This window comes from Anarhichas minor, unplaced genomic scaffold (genome assembly GCF_050575085.1).
Source record: "Anarhichas minor isolate MPS153535 unplaced genomic scaffold, ASM5057508v1 ptg000074l, whole genome shotgun sequence".
NCBI lineage: Eukaryota > Metazoa > Chordata > Actinopteri > Perciformes > Anarhichadidae > Anarhichas > Anarhichas minor.
Window position 1 is genome coordinate 487,188 of NW_027466520.1, and position 22,813 is coordinate 510,000.

At 43.0% G+C, this 22,813-nt stretch overlaps 3 protein-coding genes across 5 annotated transcripts in view; 2 read left to right on the plus strand and 1 right to left on the minus strand.

The window, feature by feature from the left end:
• Window positions 1–785: 785 nt before the first annotated feature.
• On the minus strand, window positions 786–6,383 carry eif2s3 (eukaryotic translation initiation factor 2, subunit 3 gamma). The gene is made up of 12 exons (XM_076080531.1): window positions 6,253–6,383; window positions 4,619–4,682; window positions 4,408–4,535; window positions 3,940–4,061; window positions 3,573–3,667; window positions 3,312–3,470; window positions 2,873–3,007; window positions 2,704–2,798; window positions 2,433–2,577; window positions 2,166–2,335; window positions 1,736–1,908; window positions 786–1,182 (listed from the first exon to the last, which is right to left on the minus strand). Exons 1-12 carry the CDS (start codon window positions 6,319–6,321, stop codon window positions 1,119–1,121), a joined length of 1,419 nt encoding a protein of 472 aa, XP_075936646.1. The 5' UTR covers window positions 6,322–6,383; the 3' UTR covers window positions 786–1,118.
• Window positions 6,384–7,796: 1,413 nt separating this feature from the next.
• On the plus strand, window positions 7,797–17,046 carry klhl15 (kelch-like family member 15). Of its 2 annotated transcripts, XM_076080292.1 has the most exons (11): window positions 7,797–8,234; window positions 9,358–9,445; window positions 10,622–10,760; window positions 11,014–11,202; window positions 11,309–11,533; window positions 11,888–12,049; window positions 12,135–12,344; window positions 12,430–12,620; window positions 12,827–13,674; window positions 13,780–13,837; window positions 16,651–17,046. In XM_076080292.1, exons 1-9 carry the CDS (start codon window positions 8,171–8,173, stop codon window positions 13,671–13,673), a joined length of 2,115 nt encoding a protein of 704 aa, XP_075936407.1. In that variant the 5' UTR covers window positions 7,797–8,170; the 3' UTR covers window position 13,674; window positions 13,780–13,837; window positions 16,651–17,046. The 2 variants fall into 2 exon arrangements, with proteins under 2 accessions (XP_075936407.1, XP_075936408.1); XM_076080293.1 differs by having other exon boundaries at window positions 7,798–8,234; window positions 12,827–13,930.
• Window positions 17,047–19,183: 2,137 nt separating this feature from the next.
• Window positions 19,184–22,813, plus strand: part of apoob (apolipoprotein O, b) — a 6,789-nt gene continuing 3,159 nt past the window's right edge. For both annotated transcript variants that reach the window (XM_076080537.1, XM_076080538.1), the window contains exons 1-7: window positions 19,184–19,225; window positions 19,589–19,702; window positions 20,526–20,648; window positions 21,310–21,342; window positions 21,480–21,534; window positions 21,718–21,813; window positions 22,360–22,451. In XM_076080537.1, the coding sequence (XP_075936652.1) occupies window positions 19,208–19,225; window positions 19,589–19,702; window positions 20,526–20,648; window positions 21,310–21,342; window positions 21,480–21,534; window positions 21,718–21,813; window positions 22,360–22,451 (531 nt within the window). In that variant the 5' untranslated portion in view covers window positions 19,184–19,207. The remainder of the gene's footprint in view (window positions 19,226–19,588; window positions 19,703–20,525; window positions 20,649–21,309; window positions 21,343–21,479; window positions 21,535–21,717; window positions 21,814–22,359; window positions 22,452–22,813) is intronic.

A 22,813-nucleotide genomic window follows, 5' to 3' on the forward strand; every position in this document is an offset into this window, starting at 1 on the left:
ACAGTACTGTAAGAAGTACATAGAACTTTAGTAATAGTAGTTGTACCACAGTGTAGAAGTACTTTGTTCCCTCAGAATGTAAAAACATAAAGTTAAAACACTCACTATGCAGAATGAATGTTTTATATTTCCTTCCCTCTGAGTCTTATCGGTTTATAAATATTACATTATACTATGAGGTGTTTGTTATTTTGTCCAAGCCATGTATACCAGCAAGGCTAAATGTTAAATGACAGAATAAATAAAAGAATCTTTCAGTATAAAACCTTTGAAAGGAGGATTTACTGCAGGACTAGTTTTACTAGGTGTACCTAATAAACTGGCACCTGAAAAAAGGCAGTAGAAACACACAGACCTACATGTTAATGTAACAAACGTTTAAAGTAATGCTCGAGTTCTTCACTAACCCGTTCATTATGTGGTCGTGATAACGTGATAATAAAACTAAACCATCAGGACGTCGTAGTTCTTTAAAATGTCAGAAAATAGTAAAAGTCACAATTTACTAATGAAGCTTCACATTATTTATTAATCTGAGAAGCTGGAACTAAAGAAATGTTTGATATTTCTGCTTTAATAAACAATCAGAGTAGTTCAGATTGAAATCACATCAGAAATAAAAACCTCTTCAGTTGTTAAATCTGTTCAAGAAGGATTTGATGTAAACGGTTTAAACTTATTACACGTCTGTAATTAAGACGGCGGTCTAATTCTGACTCAACGAGCATGAAATCCTTTTAAAGGTTCATGTTTATGTTTCAGCTGCAACAAAATCAAACCAAACATTTCTTCCAAATGTATTTTATTAGATTAGACTGAAATCATTTGTACTGAATGAACTCCAGGTTTCACTTTGAAACGTGAACCTCCTCCTCCTCCTCCGCTCTTCTTCTTCTGCAGGAACAAAAAAAAAACAAAAAAAAGCAGGTAGAAAGGCTGAGCTGGACCTCCTCACGTTGCTGCTGAGGAAGAGGAACAGAGGGAGGAAGCATCTTTCAAACCCTGATGTGTCCTCTTCTGTTTCCTTCCTTCCTTCCTCCTTGTGAAGGAAAAGAAAGAAAAGAAAACCCAAAACAAAAGAAGAAGAGTGTGATGGTTTGTGATGTCCTGCTTCCTCCTCAGTCATCGTCCACTGTGGGTGTGATGGTCACGCCCCTCCTGATCTGCCCCCATCCAATCAGACTGAGGAACAAAGAGGGGAGGAGCCAATCAGAGTTCATTCAGAAATACAGATCTCTTTGCTTTCTAATAACAAACATCTGGAGCCTTTTGTCCCTTGTGAGGTTAAACATCCTTCGTACATTTTTATAAAGGTTGATATGATAACGGAAGTTTGGAGCAGAAACAAAGACGGTTGGCAGATTAATGGGCCGAGTAAATTAATCATTCATCTTCCAATATCTAGAGCATCTGTGTGTGTGTGTGTGTGTGTCTAAACAGAACCAGATTCAACACATTCAGAGACTTGTCATTAAATTGTCATCATATTTGCTGTATTATGCTACAATGTGTCATTTTGTAACTTCTTTGGTTGGATCTTTTTAATGTAATAAATGTACCGCGGCTCAGAAAAGGTTGAAAAACACTGATCCAGACCTGTGGAAGAGTGACGTGTTGTGCTGATATCCACATAAATAAACGGTGAACAACAGCAGCCATCGTTTCCCTTCAGGTCACACATAACAACTTAAACCCTAAAGGTGTAAGTCACTGCTGTGGTCAGACTTCTTCTTACCGCCAATGCTTCTCCACACGTCGACTCAGAGCGATCTTCTCTCCCACCTCGGTGCAGACCGGGTTGGTGAGGACGATCTTGGCGAGGTCGGCCTTCACGGCGCTGACTCGACCGCCCGTCGACAGCGAGCCGATGTTCACCATCAGAACCTCATTCTTAGAGAGCTTCTGGACCTGAGGGGACAAGGAGACACTAGTTCACTTCAGAGGCCTGAGGTGCATGGTCCACGCTGCATAAAGGTGCATCATCCGGGACCATTTGGGGTCATTGTGTTATGTCAAAAGGAGCATCTCAACGCTGATAGGCTATCACGCCGCAGCGTCATGCGACAGCACCACCCCGTCGGAAATACGCGTCACTCCAGTGTCGTCGCGTCTGTGCGTAGACTTTGTATGTAATCTACTCGGTGTGAACACGGCATAGGCCTCACCTTGGCGGCCTTCTTGTCGCCCTCCATGCGGACTCCCAGCAACCTCCGAAGCAGGAAGTAGGAGATCTCCAGCTCGGTGAAGATCTCGGGCAGCGCTCCGACGGCGCCCAGCACCTGACCGACCATACGGTCCGCCCGGCACAGCGTCGGGTCGATCTTAGTGCCCACACCTGCACACACAGTTTAATTTGATAGACTACGTGTTTGATCCACTGTTCTGCTTCATTAAGTTCAGTACGATTTGGACCAGAAGCCAGCTCTACGTACCGATGAGGCCTCCCGGTGCAGCGTACTGCAGGTCGTTGTGCTCGGCAAACAAAGAGACGATCTTGGAGAAGATGGGTTTGCACATCAGCTTCCCTTCGTGGTCTTTGGACACGATACCCGGTCGCACCTCGATCTCCTGACCCACCTGGAGGAAGAGGAGGAGGTGAAGAAGCTACATGTTATTTAATCTGCCCTAATCCGGTGTGTTCTCTGTCATTTTTCTTCAGCCAGATAATAACGCAAAGATCCACCATGATTGAAGATATGTCACCTTGAGGACTCCCTTCAGGATGCTTCCTCCGGCCACGCCTCCTTTCAAGTCGTCCACTTCACAGCCCGGCTTGTTCACGTCAAAGGATCTGATGACTGAAACACAGAAAGTATTCTCAGAAATGAAAGCACGACAACAAAGTGAGAAAAGAAGAGTCTGTGTTTGTTACCGATGAGTCGGGGCTCTGAGATGAAGTCTCTGATGGGAACCGGGATCTTCTTGACGATGTACTCACAAACCACCTCAATGTTGTACTTCAGCTGAGCTGAGATGGGAATGATGGGAGCACCTTCTGCCACCGTGCCTGTAGGGGGACACACACACACACACACACACACACACACACACACACACACAGAGTTTGGAGAAAGACCAAGGTGAACGTCATTTGCAGTAAACTTCACAATATAAAAGATGTTTTCTGTTTATAAAGTACAAATGTTGGATGATAGCGAGTACTACTCAAACATCTTAAAGGTGGTGATGGTTCCAGCGCGATGCTGAGCGCTACGTGGTAGCTTGTATTTCCCACAATTAAACATGAATTTTCATATTTGATGTATTTTTTGGGATGTTCGTTGACAGAGTTTATGTTGATGCTGACTCACCCTGCACGAAGGAGAGGATCTGCTCGTACTGCTCCTTGGCCTGGCTCTCCTTCACCAGGTCGATCTTGTTCTGCAGGATGAGGATGTGCTTCAGCTTCATGATCTCAATGGCCGCCAGGTGCTCCGACGTCTGGGGCTGAGGACACGACTCGTTACCCGCTGGAAGAAGAGAGAGACGAGAAGAGACAGTCAGATGACTTCTGAAACAGGCAGTAAAAGTGTGTGTGTGTGTGTGTGTGTGGGGGGGGGGGGGGGGCTTACCAATGAGCAGGAGGGCTGCGTCCATGACGGCGGCTCCGTTCAACATGGTCGCCATCAAGATGTCGTGACCAGGACAGTCAACAAAGGACACGTGTCTGAGAGACAGACGGGGAAAAAAGTCACACTGAGGAAAAATGATTTTACAGTGAAACAGAAAACAAAGTTATATATCTGTGCTGTAGGGACACGACCGCTCTCTCTCCTCCTCTCTGTGTGTGTGTGTCTGTCTCTCTCTCTCCCCCTCTCTGTCTGTCTCTCTCCATCTCTCTCTCTGTGTGTCTCTCTCTCTCTCCTCCGTCCCCCCCTATCTCTCTCTCCATCTCTAACTCTCTCTCTGTTCCCCCCCCCCTCCCCCCTCCAGTCTTACCTGACCAGTTTGAAGCTGCCCTTGGTTCCGGGTATGTCTGAGAGGAACTCGTCCGGAGTACTGCTGCCACACGACCTGTAGCACTCTGGCCTGGGACAGCTGGGGTCGTCCAGCTTATATACCTGCAGAAACATGGACGTGATATTTATACATCTTATTTTATTTAAAGGGACCATGTTATACGAGTGAGGGTTCAAAGTTTTACTTGAAAGGGAAAAAAAAAAAAAAAAAAAAAAAAAAAAAAAATCAGGAAATCGGAGGGAAGGCTAATATGAAAGAAAGAACAGAAGTTTCAAAATGTTCAGCGCTCTGGTTCTCAATGAGAAGTCTTCTTTGTTTTCTATCCAGTTTACAACGGTTATGAACACAACATTGTTTGCATTGTGACAGCATGAATAAAAGATCCTGACCAAACTCGGCTCATCGTACAACGCGAGGTCATGGAAGGTGCAGATTAAATCCTCTTACCTTAGCGTTAGCATATCCTAGCTTGATGGTGATGTTCCTCTCCAGCTCGTTCTTGAACCTGACGGTGTGAACACCAGAGATGGCCTTCACCACCGTGGACTTCCCGTGGGCCACATGACCGATGGTGCCTGGGGAGAGAAGGAAGACGAGACGTTCAAAAACCGGCAGCGCTCCTGGTTCCATCTGATCAGCATTTGTTTGTTTTACGTACCGATATTGATGGTGGCCTGTCTGCTGATGATCTCATGAGAGAGAGGCGTCAAAGTGGACACATCCTGCCGAGAGAACAAGTCACATTAGTGGCTCATCGCACACTGAAACACAACACAGTGTGAGCACAGCGGCTCTCTTTAATCCTGGAGGTGGATAGAAACAAAGAGACGGCATACAGACCGACAAACACCGACTCTGAGAGTGGACACGCAGAGTAAACTTAAATATCACATAATATGTCATATTATCTCACTACATTATGAACTATATAACATTTTATCCATTGTTATTGTTCTTTTATACATACTTTTGGATATATATTTATATTGTACATAGTAGTTAATCTGCTGTGATGTCTTTAATGTCCTTGTTTTTCTTGTTTATTTGTATATTCTATGTATGTACGCATGTCCAATAAAGCTGATTCTGATTTATATTATTATATCAACACCAAGTATCATTACTTAACCACATTATATATAATTCCACTGTACTCCGTTTACATGATACTAGCTAACTCACTGTCACTTTACCCCGTAACACTGTCTTTAACTGCTCTAATTATTATTATTATAATAATAATATATATATATATATATATATATATTATTATTATTATTATTATTATAATAATAATAATAATATATATATATATATATATTATTATAATAATAATTATATATATATATTATTATTATAATAATATATATATATATTATTATTATTATAATAATAATAATATATATATATTATTATTATAATAATAATAAATAAATATATATATATATATATTATTATTATAATAAATAAATATATATATATATATATATATATATATATATATATTATTATTATTATAATAATAATAAATATATATATATATATATATTCAGGTTACAGTACAGACGAAGAAGATAATGAATAAATAATAAGAGGTACATGCAACTAGAATAAATATCTTCTTCGTCTGTACTGTAACCTGAACCTCCCCTCTGGAGATCAATAAAGACGTATCTGAATATATTTTATATATCATTCTTATCACTTAGTACCACCAGACTTTAAATTGACATTTCATTTCGAAAAAAATTAAGAATTACTTGAAGCATATTATTATCTGCTGATTAAAATAAAATCACCAAAGGGAGGTAACTATATTCTGCTAATATCATTACTAGCATTAATATTCATATTTTATGAAATAACTGCATCAAATGTTGGTATGAAACAGATGAAAACCAGCCAAAAATTGGGATTATTCCATTGACATTTCTATAGATTTTACTGAAATATAGCAAATGATGCTAACGTTTCCGACCAATCAGAGGTTAAGCTCACATCACTGACACGGAACAAAGATGGCGACTGTTACGGCGCTGTAAATACATGTTATACATTCAAACGTTTGTTTCAGTTGGACATGTTAGTAGGATTTAAATCCTTTGTAACGTTAACGTTATTAACGGTTGTATTAGCTCGCGCTACACCGGGCCTGCCATCACGTGCCGGATGGTAGCGGCGGAGCACCGGCGACCGTTAACGGCTACGAATGTCACACCGTTTGTGTGGCGCCATTTTGACAAAACAACGGAATACACAAAGCTTTAAAAAAGCCGTTAAATTGACACTTACAAGAGAATGAAGGTCTTGTCTGGCCAGATGGGGCTGACCAAGCGTTGTACCGGACTCGTCACCCGCCATCTTGAATGAAAAGGGAATGAAATGAGGCGGCTCCGGCGAATGCCTGATCAACCACTGAAAACCGCTATTTCTCTTTTCCTACAATTAACTATTACATTAAAATGTGTTCCGTTTATGCCATGTAGGTGGGAAATCAAATATATTTAAAACAAGATGTCAGTTACATATTTATATCCGCTGACAAATAAAAACGGGGTTTGTCTCTCGCGTGACTCACACAACGGGGTCCTTTCAGAACGTCTGATGCAATTTTTTTTACAGTAAAATGCATTTTATGTAATAAAGCTGATGTTGTTAATACGTTTCTAACAATCGTATAAGACAGTACAGGGCACACGTTTTAAGTACATTTTCCTTCTACAAAAAAATAAAGAAATATATCTTTATATGTGTGTCAGGTCCGTCGTTGTTTACTGACGTAATCAAAACGTTTTCTGTAGTTCTGTTGTGGCGTTTGTAGTTCTATAACAAATCCTGCAGTACCAGGTTTGCTGTTGTGTCAGTAGGTTTGAAATTTAACTAGATTATATAAATAAATGAATATATGAATATGCATCTTTTGACCACAACTGAAACTATATTTTGCAAGATAGTGCAAGACCTGCCTGAACATCCTTAAAACAGGTGTTTGCACATGCATTTTAATGTAGGACTAGTTGAGTACACTGTGTAATGTGATGTGTGCACAGTGGCGGCTGGTGGAAAATGTTCTAGGTCTAGATCAATTCCAGAAAACATCCCAGAATGATTTAATGCAAAAAAATTAAGGTATCAAACACGTATTACTACTTTGCAGTTAAATATTTAACCTTTATTCCAACATGAAAAAAGCAGTAAATAACACTTTGATAAACACGTCACAACATCTTATTTTAGTCACCCTGACAGGGAATTCAGTATAATATAATAATATATTTATCATATAATAATATTCTGTATAATATAATAATGTATATCATATAATAGTCTCTTATTTGTAATTTCCAACTTCCGGTTCAAGTGAGGATCGAACCGGGAGTTGCGCCACCATATTGACAGCCGTTCCAAAGCTCTTATTTCTGCTCTGAGGAGCGAGGATCGAGGAGGGAGGAGGGATCTCTGAGGAGCCATGAGCGAGGACCCACGAGAACAGACTTCCAGGAAGTGTTTTAACGGCCGACACGCCCCCTCATTGTTCATCAGTCATGTGATTGGACGCTGCAGCCGATCGGATTGATGAGATTTTTTTCAACATGTAAACAGTGAAGACGGATCACAGATTAAACTCAAGCTTTATATTTGATTCGTTTTCTGATTCAACATCTGGTTTAAATGTTCATTGTAGACTGAACAACAAAAGGACCACAAACAACTTTCTTCATTTATTTGAAAGATTTGTGTTTTCAAGATCTGATGTTTTTATTATGGAAACAATTAAAGTCAGAGAGAGCTGGAGAGATTAAACCATTTATATATATACATTTTTTTTCACTTTTTTTCCACCAGCAAAAAAAAAAAAAAGATTTAGGATTATTATTATTATTGTTTTTTTTGGAGGATTTTATTTTATTTTTTTAGTGACCTTTTTTTTTGCGTGCAGAAATGGGTTTCCATACCAGAGTGATACATCCTCTTTCCTAATACACGATCTCTGCTGCACCGCACAACGCCCCTGAGTTCCGCAAATTCCGGAAATGACGTCGGTACAGAAAATGGCGTCCGCAAAGCCCATAGTGGACCGCTGTGGTTTGTTATCCCGTTTAATTTAAAGAGCCTCTCTTCTTCGTCTGTGACAGATGGACGATAACATGGCAGTGCACCGCTGCCGTCCGCTTTCTCCGATTCCGGAATAGAACCCGCAATTTCCTTCATGTCCGAAGGAGCCAGAGCTGCCTGGTCGAAGAGGGGCTGTTCGGGGGATTCGCACCGCCGAGGTGAGACGGCTGGATGTTAGCAAGCTAAAGCTAAGGCTAAAAGCTAAAGCTAAAGGCTGTCGGATCCCCTCCTCATAGGCTCCTCCCACCACCACCAGAGAATCGTGACAGTTAACGTGGCTAGCCAGCTAGCTTAGCCGTAGAGTAAATGACAACATATGTACTTCTTATACACACATGATTAATATTATTAGCTAGCATGAATGTGTAGCCGGAGCCTTTGTTATATCTTATCTTAGCATGTAAAGGTAATCTGTAGCATCCTTTTATTGAATTAACATAAACTAAATAAGCTACAGTGGCCGTTGTGCTGCTCATGTCAGTGTAATGGCTGTTAGCTAACGTTAGCCTTTAGCATTGCCCAATCTATTCCTATTGTTGTTATGACTGTAAAAAAATCCCCCTTTTTCATAACTGTTATGTTGTGAGTGACAGCTAGCTATGAATTAGCATAGTTTGCTAATCTCCTCAACCTGTTTATTATTCTTTCTATCTCATAATTATGACTTTCTATGTCATCATTTCAATGGAGATTTAATCAAATGTAGTCTGGTCTGGTTAGAGCCCAAACATACAAGTTAAATACTTGTTCATTACTTACTTGTCTCTGTTTGTTAGCAACACTTTTGGATTATAAGGCTGTTGATTATCAGTTTATCGATTAATCAAGGTTAACAGAAAGATAATTGGCAACAATCAATTAATTGTTTCAGTCATTTATAAACAAAAAACAAACTTGCTGGTTTTCTTTGTCGTGATATGATAATAAATCAAATCAATATTTAGTACAGTTAGTTAAGAATAAAACTATATTCTGTAGAATAAAAGATTGAAGAAATCCTTCAATTTGTGACATTGGTTGTCACAAATTGGTCTTAAAGCTGCATTCTCTCTAGTGTCCACCAGGGGGCGACTCCTCTGGTTGTATAGAAGTCTATGAGAAAATGACTCTACTTCTCTCTTGATTTATTACCTCAGTAAACATTGTAAACATGAGTTTATGGTCTCAATCTCTAGTTTCAAGTCTTCTTCAATACAGCATGATGTTCATTTAGTAAATGATGTTCTTATATACAGTCTATGTTCTTATACAGTCTGTGGTCTTCTTCTTGTCTCCTGTTAGAACCAGGGAAACATAAACACAGGAAATGCGAGCGGCCCCTTAGCGCTCAGCCGTCAAAGCCTGTGATTGTTCGCCCGGGCTCCAAAAGGTACGATTCTTCTTTTTACCTCTTCCTGTCACTATTAACTCAGCATCCATCTCACCCATCAAGCCTCTCTTTCTTCCTCCTGACGCATCCTGTTGGTTCTGATAACGTTGTACCAACCAAAGTCTCAGTAATAGCAGAGATCTGAGAACACAATCAAGTCAGACTGCAAACAAACCGACAGTTTATCCAGATCTTCTAAACCACTTTATTTGGAGGTGTAACTGAAAGTGAATGTCTGTCGTTCACCACTGACGATGTTCTCTTTTCCAAATAAGTTTCTCTAAGCTGGAGGTTTGTTTCCAAACTGTCTGACTGCTCATATTTAATCCCCTCTGTAATGTTTAGTACAGCGTTATTATGACAATCACACACGTGTCATGTCTCCGGTTGTCCTTGTACGGCTTTCATTGATTCCAGTTTGCAGGCGTTCATGCTTTAATGAGGCGGTTGTGTTGACTTTGTCGTCCAGGTGATTGACGCTCAGAAAAGGGACATTGTTAGCATCTCCCGGACACAAGGGGCACTGTCCTCTGATTGGCTCGGACAACCCCCTCTGACATGCCCGTGGCCAATCAGAGGTGAGTGTGGTGTGTGTGTGTGTGTGTGTGTGTGTGTGTGTGTGTGTGTGTGTGTGTGTGTGTGTGTGTGTGTGTGTGTGTGTGTGTGTGTGTGTGTGTGTGTGTGTGTGTGTGTGTGTGTGTGTTTTCATTTATGAATGAGTGACTGTGTGTTTGTGGAGGCATGCAGATGATGTGTTTTTTCTACTTTATGTGTGCAGAAACTAAGTCAAATCAAATATACACTTTGTGTGTTCATGTTACTTTTTATCTCTCGCTGAAGAAGCTGGAGGATGATGAAGATGATGATGATGCAGGATTTCTTCCCCTTCTCTTTATTGTTACCGACCTCACTGTGTTGCAGTCGAGCCGGTTATTTCCCCGGAGTGTCGGCGCTGAAACGAACACGAGAGAGTAACGGCGTGCTGAGCTTTTAATGCAGCTGAACGTCCAGACACACTCTCACTTTATTCAGCTGCACACAGACATCATCTTTAAACTGGCAGCGTTGTGCCTGCTGAATTCATTGTGGAAGAGTCGTTAAGTTTGAGTTCAGCTTTATGTTCACACCAGACAGCTTCAGTGTCGTGGCTTCATGTGCTCTCCGTCGTGCCTCCAGGTGTGTGATGTCGGGGGCAGATGTGGAGGTGTACCTGTCCCAGGTGCATGATGGGAGCGTGTCGTCGGGCTTCCGGGCGCTGTACGAGGAGCGCCTGCTGCTGGACGTCACCCTGCTGATCGAGGAGCACCACTTCCAGGTAGATTATCCTTGTGATCAACTTACTTGTGAGGGTTTTATTGTGTTTGAGACGACCAGAGTTCTACAATGTGTTCTTCTCTCTGATCATGATGAGAGTCACAGAGACACAGAGACAGAGAGAGGACGTCTCTACTTCCAGGTTCACAAATACAGCAAACAAGACAACAGTCCGAAGTAGAAAGGTTTCGGCCTGACCGAGCAGGTTGTTTGTTATTATCTGTTATTGAAACTCGTGTCCGTCCTCCTTACAGGGCCACAAGGCGCTTCTGGCCACCCAGAGCGACTACTTCCGGGTCATGTTCACAGCAGACATGAGGGAGAGGGACCAGGACAAGATCCACATGAAGGGGCTGACGGCCGCTGGGTTCGGCCACATCCTCCGGTTCATGTACTACGGCTCGCTGGAGCTCAGCATGCCCACCGTCCAAGAGATCCTCCAGGTGCACTGCTTCTCTACAACGTAACTGTGCTTCGTCAGGACTGACATAAAACTCTCTATCACACATGACCTCCTCCGTCTTTTCTGCCTCCTCCTCTCACTTCCAGGCGGCCATGTACGTCCAGCTGACGGAGGCGGTGGAGTTCTGCTGCTCCTTCCTGCTGGCTAAGATCTGTCTGGAGAACTGTGCCGAGGTCATGCGCCTCCTGGAGGACTTCAGTGTGGGCGTGGAGGGCGTCCAAGAGCAGCTCGACAACTTCCTACTCGACAACTTTGTCCCCCTCATGAGCCGGCCCGACTTCCTGTCCTACCTCAGCCTGGAGAGACTGCAGGTTTGTACGCTTAACGCGACAGAAACGTTTAAATACAGACTCTTCTCTGGGAGTTTGTGTTGTAGTTTTAGATAATAATACCAAATAAATAAACCATTGTTTGGTATTCACACGTTAAACAATGGTTGAGTTAGATTTTCTCATTTCCAAACTCGCTCTCGCTCTGTGTCTCTCTCTCTCTCTCTCTCTCTCTCTCTCTCTGTCTCTCTCTCTCTCTCTCTCTCACTCTCTGTGTCTCTCTCTCTGTCTCTCTCTCTGTCTCTCTCTCTGTCTCTCTGTCTCTCTCTCTGTCTCTGTCTCTCACTCTCTGTGTCTCTCTGTGTCTCTCTCTCTCTCTCTCTCTCTCTCTCTCAGGCGTACCTGAACAGTGACGCTCTGAGTCGCTTCCCAGAGATCGAGCTGTATGAAGCCGTCCAGTCGTGGCTGCGACACGACCGGCGGCGCTGGCGGCACACCGACACCATCGTGCAGTCCATCCGCTTCTGCCTCATGACGCCCGCCAACATCTTCGAGAAGGTGGGTGCTGCGTTTCTGACTCTTTTCCCCCCGGCGGGAATCTGCGTTGTTTTTTTTTGTGACGGCGCTTTCTTCCTCTCCACAGGTGAAGACGTCTGAGTTTTACCGTTACTCCCGACAGCTGAGGCAGGAGGTGGATCAGGCGCTCAGCTACTTCCATGATGTCAACCAGCAGCCTCTGGTGGAGACGCGCTCCAACCGCATCCGCTCCGTCCGCCCGCAGACTGCCGTCTTCAGGGGGATGATCGGCCACAGTATGGTCAACAGCAAGATCCTCCTGCTGCAGCGCCCAAAGGTGTCCCGCCGTTTGTCCCGCCGGCTGGCTTGCGATCCGTTGGCATGAAGTGAGTTCTAGTAAGCTGAGCTTTTTGGTCCCTCAGGTGTGGTGGGAGCTGGAGGGACCTCAGGTGCCGCTGCGACCGGACTGCCTGGCGATCGTCAACAACTTTGCCTTCCTGCTGGGTGGCGAGGAGCTGGGGCCCGACGGGGAGTTTCACGCCTCCTCCAAAGTCTACCGCTACGACCCTCGGCAGAACTCGTGGCTCCGCATGGCCGACATGTCGGTGCCCAGGTGAGAGGAGCCCACGAGCTCTGGCTGTCTGTCACATTGTGTTCATTTCAAGGTGACTCCATGCTTCATTATGATTAGTGGTGAAACAGATCCCCCCCCCCCCCCACGGATTAATGACACATTAACATCACAAGTTCAACCATCGTGTGAAATATGGAATTATTAAATTCATCGATGCATATTCACGGTGTGTTTGTCGTCCGCAGGTCAGAGTTTGCCGTCGGCGTCATCGGCAAGTTCATCTACGCCGTGGCGGGTCGCACGCGGGACGAGACCTTCTACTCCACGGAGCGCTACGACATCACGGAGGACCGCTGGGAGTTCGTGGACCCGTACCCGGTAAACAAGTACGGTCACGAGGGAACCGTCCTCAGCGGCAAACTGTACATCACCGGCGGCATCACCTCCTCCTCCACCTCCAAACAGGTGTGCGTGTTCGACCCGGGGCGGGAGGCTGGAGGAGGAGGAGGAGGAGGAGGAGGAGGTGGTGGTGGTGGAGGAGGTGGAGGAGGAGGAGGAGGAGGAGGCGGCGGCGGCGGCGGCGGCGGCAGCGGCGGCGGCAGCAGCTCAAACGGGTCCGACGCACACAGGACACGCGCCGGCCGCGGCCCGCCGCTGCCCGGCGCCCACGCCAGCTGCTGGGAGAACAAATCCAAAATGAACTACGCCCGTTGCTTCCACAAGATGATCTCACACAACGGGAAGCTGTACGTGTTCGGAGGCGTGTGCGTGATCCTGCGGGCGTCCTTCGAGTCGCAGGGCTGCCCGTCCACCGAGGTGTACGACCCGGACACGGACGAGTGGACCATCCTCGCCTCCATGCCCATCGGGCGCAGCGGCCACGGGGTGGCGGTGCTGGACAGGCAGATCATGGTGCTGGGCGGCCTGTGTTACAACGGCCACTACAGTGACTCCATCCTCACCTTCGACCCCGACGACAACAAGTGGAAGGAGGACGAGTATCCCAGGATGCCTTGCAAACTGGACGGTCTGCAGGTGTGCAGCCTGCACTTCCCAGAGTACGTGCTGGAGCACGTCAGACGCTGCAGCTGAGGTCTGCTCCGCAGGGAGCCTCCTTTTTCTTTTTTTATAGAAATGAGAAATGTGCCGTTCAAAGGACTGAAGTCTCTCCCTCTGGGGGGGGTCGGGTGTCTCACAGGGGTCTCACAGGTGAGGAGACGCGTTTTTGAAGAGTAGAGACCTGCGCTCACCTCCAGGTGAGAGGGAACATGGCCCCCGTGTGCCGTTACTATCTGCTGTTCTCAATGAAGCCAATCAGAGCGTGACGCGGTGAAGACGCTAACGCTAACGTACGTTAGCTTGAACATTTTCAGAATTAGCTTTCTCAGAAAATTTTAAGGAAAAAAAAAAAGTTTTGTGAAGAGAAAGAGAAAAACCAAGTTAAATTCTGCTGGTTTGTTTGGACTGTGGTCAGTTTCCTCTTCTACTACTCACCTTCTGTATTTAGGCTGTCCAGTCAAGCTTATTGCAGAAACGCACTGGAAGCAACGCAGCCATTTACAAAGGGAGCTTTTTATTTATATTTCTTATTCCAGCGGTCAAACTATCTATTTAAAGGCAAACAGACATCCTGTACATCGTTAATCGAGTAGAATATAACACAGCAAGTATACAACCAGGTATATAAACACGTCTTTAACACTGTACACTGTAGTGTAGCTACTTCTATGTTCTTAAAGCGGTCTGTGGAGATCAAACGGATGCTTTGACCACGTTGGTACAGACGCTGCTTCAAAAAGTCTCACATTTGCTTCCAGTGCGTTCCAGCTTCTCGTCCTAACTCTGCTCTTTACTCCCAGATATCCACCATACTGTGCTCCTGTTCATACATCACTGTGTGTGTGTGTGTGTGTGTGTGTGTGTGTGTGTGTGTGTGTGTGTGTGTGTGTGTGTGTGTGTGTGTGTGTGTGTGTGTGTGTGTGTGTGTGTGTGTGTGTGTGTGTGTGTGTGTGTGTGTGTGTGTGTGTGTGTGTGTGAGTTGAATGCAAAACAAAACATACCGCGCGGTACATGAGGGCATTCCTTCATTCATGCAGCGACGCTGGCGACGTCATGGTGGTGACAGGTGCTTTTATTTTGGAGATTACGTGCACAGGAAGGAAAGAGCGGCTCTGAATCCGTCTGGTCACTGGCGGTGCTTCACCTCCACCTACATTCCCTGCACTTTATTGTTATTAGTATTATTTATATGGGTTCCTATTGAGGCTGTAAATGCACATTTTACCAGCACTTGAGAGCAGCTGCAGTATTAAGAAGGTGCTGTGATGTTGCACACATTCAGTCTGACATGAACCGTCTGCGTTGAAACGTGCAGCTAGTGAAGATGTTCTAAACGCTGGGCCTCGTGCAGGAACCTTCTTTATTCTCCTCCGAGTCTGATTCACTGAACTCTCTCAGAAACATTCACCAAAGATTTAAAAGAGCTCGTTCACTCTGCTGAGCTTCAAGTCAACGAATAGAGCTGCGTCAGTGAGGTGGTGTTAAAGGGATAGTTCACAACCTTTTATTATGAGGATGTCCAGTCAGTGCTGCTGGAGAACTACATTCCCCAGCATGCACTGTACTGAGAGAGAAAGCTGAGCTCTGCTGCTGTGCCTACAAACAAACACTAAACCCCGAACAAGCAGAGTAGAGAATCAGCTGAAGGACCCGAAGCAGTTAGAAGATGTTTTATTAACAGAACGTGACTAATGTGAGAGTCACGGAGGGTTTAGATTGTGTTACACAGATACCTGAAATAATCACTTCTGTTAGTGAGAGACTTTTACAACTACTACTGGAAAATATAGAAATGTAAGTAAGGAAACCTCTGAGTGAATACGCAGCCATGATGATGATGATGATGATCAACACTCTTTTAGAGTGTTTTGGATCCTTTGGTGCGGCCGGTTCCTGCATGAAGCTCTTCGTTTATTGGTACAAACCAGCGTTCATCTCTTCTCTCTCTGGAGCTCAGGGAGGAGCCGCCCGTGTGTCAGAGGGCTTCTAACCAGAGTGAGCTCATCTCAGACGCTGAAGCGTGCTCCACTCACAGCACACTCGTACTGTACAGCTCGTCCTCGCCACATATTTATTTTTTACTTTTTTTTAATGTCATGAGCCAACTGTGAAAAGAAGAGCTGGAACACATACTGTGTCCGTCAGCCGTGTGTGTTTTTTAAGTTATTAAGTTATTTGTCTGAAGTATTGCTTTCAGCGAGCTATGCAGTAACAGTCGTAGAGTTTATTTATTACAAGAAGCTCGTGCTGAGGCTTGTTTCCACTGCTTGTGGCCGATGAATGGACGCTTTGAGAACGCTCTTTCTTCCAGCGTAAGAAGGGTTAATAACATCTGGACGCCTGTATAGTGGAACCATTTTAACATGTAGTTTGTTCTTACCAGATTATGAACGTTTTAAAAAGAGGGCACCTGGTCCGTTTATTACCAGAAACTACACAAACGATGTTTCATTCACAGGTTTTTCATTTCTTAAATACAAAGTTTTACATTTAAATTCTCGTTTCTTTGCCTCTGAGCTCCACAGTGTTCACTGTGCTCCCGGTAGACTTCTTAGACTGTGAACCAAGTGAACGAGAAGTGGTTTGTTTCACTGTGGAAAGGGTTAAACAGCAAGAGATGTTCATTAGAGCTGCAATTAATAAGTATTATTCTCTTAATCAATTGATTAAGAGAATAAAATGTCAAAAATGATGAAAAATATTCCAGAAGGGACGTCTTCAAACATCTCATTTTGTTTGACCAACAGTCGGAAACTGTTGTTTTGCTTGAAAGATGGAAAAAATAATGATTAGATCATCAAAGAAATGAACTTAATCGAGTCATTGTTGCAGTTATTGAACAAACTTTTAGCTTTTTCTAAGATCAGAAACCTGCTCAGCAGAAGATGACGAGGAACACTTTGTTTCTGCTTTCAAACATTTTTATTTCTGTTTCTTCAGGTTCAAGATATTTCACAAACTCAAAACTCTTCTTCTCTCTGTTATTAAAGTGTAATATTCCTGTCTTTAGCACTTCTTCCTCCCGGTGAACGACCACAGAAGAAGTGTCACACGTGGTCACAAACGTCTCTCATGTGTCGCTGCATCGTGAGCATCACTCTGCTGTCCTCTCGCTGCTCCTCTTCCTCTCATGTTGCTGTTAAAAGAAGAAACGTGTAACCAATAACGTACTACTGTCCTGATTTATGGCACATTCAGTCATAGCGCAGCGTCCTTTAGTCCACCGGTCTTCAGTCTGTCAGTAGGAAAACAGAATAAAAAAAAAACATACCTTTGCTGCAACGACTGTATCCGAAAAAGAAAGTAAAATCAGATTAACATACCTTATAATCTGAGTAGAAACTCTTTGGAAACGATTTGTAACTTCTTTCCAGAAATAAATGTTCATATTGGTCAACTTTCAGAAGACTGCGGAGTGATTTTATATCTGTGTGTGTGTTTCTGACTCTTCTTTATGTACTCGTCACAGCCTTTGTTATAACGCTAGTTAATTAGTTATAATAGACTTATCTTATTATTCAGTAAAACTGCCTGTGCCAAAGCACACTGTATATTATCCATCGGGCTTAATAATATTATTATTATTATCCAGAAAGTTTGGCGCGCTTCTCCTCAACAGCGGCGTGGAAATACATCAAAACGTGCGGCCTGATCGGGAATAGTGTGCTGTCTATTTTTTGGAGAGATTCGCCCAGCGGTTTTCCCGAAAGTCCCAAAAAACGGAGCAAAGTCGCCCCATTCACTTGAATGGGGTTCCGGCGTGAAGAGAGCTAAAAAAACACTTAACTTTGGGCCCATATTGACTAGCCGTACATTAACGTAGAAACATGATTCAAAGTTTAAAACGTAGACAGAACGCTGCACTTTATTGAGCCAAAGGGACATTTTGATAGCTAGCACAGTTTTCATGAAGTCACAGATTAAGTTTCAGGAAAATTGTGGGTCTGTTTCAGATTTTATAATGGGTGTGTATTGCACGGCTCGTTAAGAGCTAGAGTGAGAGCATCACTGTCAGAGTGAAGCGGAGCAGGAAAATATTCTGTGATTTTTCCAAACAAATTGCTCCAGCACCCACAATGTTTACTCTTTATACACCATTTATGGCCCAAAAGCTTGGAAATGTTGTGCTGGTCGCAGTAAAGTGTCTGTGGAATCCAACGGACTTACACATTTGGCTCAAAGAGCCACAGAGCGACATGAACTCTAACCAACTGCTCCATTAGACTCCATGTTAAATCTCACCACTCATTTCTCAAAGAAAGCAGACGGTACCAGGTTTGTCTGTTGCTCTGGAGCTCACATTATTAACACCACAAACATAAAAAACACATCAGCGCATTCAGCAGAGTCTTATCTTTCTCACGGTACCCATATTTTGGCACTCAGATTTTTTGTTAAAAGGAGGCAGGGGTTTTGTTCAAAATCACTGTTTACTGTAACGTTTCTTAATCAGTCTGCCTCTAACACCAGGTGCGTCCTCACCATGGCAACCAGTTACACACACACAGGCTCTCTCTCTACACACACACACATGACATGGAGATATTCAGTCAAAGGCATTCCTGTCTGTCTCTCTCTGTCTCTCTGTCTGTCTGTCTCACTCTCTCTGTCTCTCTCTATCATACAGTCATTCAGGTCTTAAGATATTTTTAGAGACCCCCCCCCCCCCCCCCCCCCCCCCTCCCATTTCAAAATAAAAGCCCCATAGAGTAACTGTATCTTAACATGAAGCTCAGAATGACGTTTGTACAGAAATGATGGGAGCGTCAGCTCCCATCATTTCCAAAGGCCTCTCAAACAAAGATGTATATGTCCAGCACAGAAATGACGGGAGCCATTTGTGGACTGTCCATCACGAATACAAGATTGAACGATACCACCGATAACATCGGCGTGTGTAGCTATATATTGCGACGTCTTCAGGCAGTAGAAGCCACACTGTCAAAATTCCTTGCGAAATTTTCTAGTTATTATTAATAACTATTTAAAAGGAGTTGTATTTATATTTTCTGCTATTTCTACTTGTAATTTTTACTCACCTGCATTTATCTAGTTACTAGTAACTTTGCACATTCATTATAATACAAAATATTAATCATAATATACATTTTGATTATAGGTTTAGCTACCCAGCAATATGTAAATGTGTTAAACGTAGCTCCGCCTTTACCAACTGCAACATTAAAGTGATGAATTAATGCATCAATAATTATAACCCAATAATGTTATATTCTAATATTCTTCTACCTTCTACTTATGGTACTCTAAGTATATTTTTGCTTGTAACAGAGTATTTCTACACTGGTATTATTGCTTCTACTTAAATAAAAAGGATCTGAATACATTTTCCAGGCTTAATAAACAAGAGCTTGACCATGCAAAACTTACAAAACAACAACTAATAAAATATTAAATTTATTTATTTCGAAAATATGTTTAATAGGTATTATTAAAGGTATTAGAATAATTCTAGCGCTAATGTTTTTTTGATCAACAGATGCGCATGCGCTCTTTAGTTTGCTACTCCTCCGGCTTTCCGTAGTAAAGCGAAAGTCTCCTGGACGAGAATGTCATATATGAAACTGGTAACTAATTTTTAACGTTTGTCACCTTTGTTACCACTTTAAATATTATTTGTTTCCTAATGTTTAGCTGTCATATAGTGAAGTGTATCTTTATGACGTTACACACTGAAATTATACAACAAAAAAACGAGTCAAACGTTGCTAAATTAAGTCATTAGCCAATGTTAGCATGTTGATAGCTGCTGTAGCTAACAGGGTCAGTTAAACAAGCTCCTTTTTCCTCGTTATTTTAAACGAACGTGTGCTATTTAGACCCCATTGGTGTCTACGTTATTAACTAAAGTGGTTTTAACTGACATTACAGCCTCATTTACCGCTCTATTAGTTAGTTTTATCATGTGAGTTCTGCCGTTGTGCCGCCAGGTGTCGCTGTGTGTCGCAGCTCCGCCTGTGACGGGCCTGCTGCTGGGCGGCTCGGTGCTGGCGGCCAGTGAGGCGAAGAAGAAGAGCTCTCACGCTGCTCTGAGCATCGATGAGGTGGGTTCTACAAGAAGTACTGCATTCAAAACCTTACTGAAGTAAAAGTATGTTATCACTCTTAACGACAAGTACAAGTACTGCATGTAGTATAAGTACATACATCATGTATTTAACTAAGAGAGGAAGCACAATAGTGTGTTTTATGGATATTATTGAACGATTCATCCTCTGTCGGCTGTAACAATATATTATATATATATATAATATATAATATATATATTGTTATATATCTTTGTGAAAACTCCACTAAAGTCTCAGTTATTCTCTGTAAACTCTGTAGCTGATCCTCTCAGACGACCCGTTGTGTAGAAGCGACTCTCTCTTCCAGTTCGTCTCTGCTTGTTTTCACCGTAAACACTGTTGTTGATCTCGTGTTTTTAAAAAGGAGAGCGGTCATTATCCTCTTCTGGCTTTGTAAAACCTTAAATCAATACCAGACTACACACAGTCTACCATCGATCAGTCGATGCCTGCTGAGCATTTGTTTGTTATTAACAAACGCCTCCTTTTGTCAGTCTTCACTTTGGGGCGTTTTAAGTGAATTAAAGCCAAAAACTCCAGTTTATGTCAAAAAGTATCGAGTGTAGAGAGTGAAGTATAGTAGTACTTGGATATTAAGTACAAATTTCAACCCAATCCAGTGAAAAGCAACTTGTGAAGCTTAAACACACAAACTTACTAAAAGCTGAAGGTCTTTGAAGTCGTTGTCACGTTCATATTTTAAAGAGAATCCCCAGCGTGGACTGGGAGGTCTTGGTGAGCTGGTCTGAAGTGACCCAGTTGGACTCGTTCTTTAACATGAGTTGTTGTTTGTTCTAAGCTGCCGTCGTTGTACACCAGCCCCGAGGTGGAGCCTCAGCATGTGGAGCCAGAGGCCGGGCCGCTGGAGCACAGCGTCGCATCGCTGAGGAAGTTAATGCAACCGTACACGACCCAGTGCCAGGTGGGTTCTAACACTTCCTGTCTCCACAGTGAGAGGGGTTGAAAAACAGCAAAACAACTGGGTTTGATCTCTGCTGGGACTAATGCTTCAGAGTTCCTGTCACCTGCATCTTAAATATAGAAGCTGGAATCCGACACCGAGTTAAAGTTCCTCACAGTAACTTTACGTTGGGCTCTCACCATCACATGTTCTCCATACATTTAGTAGAAATGTTGTCGTATTCCTAAAGAACCACAATCTGTTCTCCTCAGTTCAACTCTTCACTGGTGACGTCAGTATTCTGACTCAGCTGTTGTTCACTGCAGAATAAACACAATCACATGAGCTGAGCAGCGGAGCAGCTGATGGACATTCATCACTTTTAGTTTCCAGAATAAGACACACAAGCAACAAGTTGAGCAACAAGTGGACATGAAGCACGTGTGTTGTTATTATCTGTGGGATTAAAGTGCAGTTTGGTTTGTTTTTGTGATGCTGAGGCAACAAAAATATGACTTTTCATATGAGACATTATTAAGCAGTGCTAATTGTTTTTTCTTCTTCGTTGTTTTCTACATTACTGCTGTTTGGTGTCACAGTTCTGACCATAGAAGTAAAAATACACAGTATTTCATTCTGTGTCGAATCAGAGAATTAACTTAAATTTTATGTCTTTTTGCAGCAAACAGGCCGAGCTGCAGTGGAGAAAGTTGAGGTTAGTCACATTTCAAAATATAGATATAACGTTTCAAACGTCTCTGATTATTAAAGTGAAGTAGTTTTATACGTACTCAGAGGAAAGAGAACCTGAAGTTTGTCTCTGTGTGTCTGCCGTTGATCTTTGGACCTCAGCGAGTTTACAAGATTGTAGAGCCGACAATCAACACCTCCATAACCACGGTCACAGGTAATACACACACACACACACACACACACCAGGACCTGCAGAACAAAAACAAACTGAAGCTGGAAGTGAAAACACTCTTAAAGTGTGAAACTGACACATGACTGCACAGATATTTCACAACCTGTCGGCCATCTTCTCTCAGTCTCCCTCTGTGTTTTATTTTAGTACTTTTGTATTTTCCAGATGCGTACCAGTTCCTCAGGGACCCCCCTCCTGACCTCTACCCCAGTGTAGCGGTGGTGGGCTTCTCTGGCTTCCTGGGACTTTATGTGGCCAAAGGTGACCGACAACACGTCTGTTCTTCTGCAACAACTTCCTTTTAATCCAAGATTACTTCCTCCTCAGGAGACGACAAAAACATCCTCCAGCCTTTAAAAGACGGCTCTAATTGGATAACTGTCGCTCTGCTGACTAACTGAGTTTAGAACATTGAAGCATTAACGTCACTTTCTGGGTGTGTCAGCAATACATCGAAAAGTATGTTAACAATTCTTCTTTGCAAGAGGTTTCAATACTTACAAGGTCTTATATATTCAAACGATTCAGTACGAATATATGTATACAAATATAACCAACTTAAATAACACACGCACAAAATACAACCAAACATTTGTTCCATATGAGTCACATGTTCAGGTGAATACACAGAGGAAGATATCCTCCACATCTAAAGCTCTCTATCCCATGTTCCTCCATCAGTGTCCGTCCTTCTATACAGAATTGAATTATCACATTTTAAGTTTAGCCAGTTTAAAGTAACAAACGTTCATAATTATGAATTCTTTGATTATTAGCAGCTGTTTGAAAGACGTCTTTCTCCTCCAGGCTCCAGAGTGAAGCAGCTGCTGTTCCCGGCTGGACTCATGGCGCTGACGGCCTCCATGTTTTACCCTCAGCAGGCGGCGGCGCTACTGAAGGTGAGCGACCATATTCAGACTGAGGAGGAGTGACGTAGAGATCTGTCAATCACCGTGTAGCCCCGCCCTAAAGCATCCCCTGCTTTATGGTCTGTTTGACTCTAAATGGACCATAATGTACTAAATGAACATCATGCTGTATTGAAGAAGACTTGAAACTAGAGATTGAGACCATAAACTCATGTTTACAATGTTTACTGAGGTAATAAATCAAGAGAGAAGTAGAGTCATTTTATCATAGACTTCTATACAACCAGAGGAGTCGCCCCCTGGTGGACACTAGAGAGAATGCAGGTCATAATTTATAAAGTGATACCTCAGATGATGAGAAGCTTGATGTTATTTGTTTACATTACAGACCT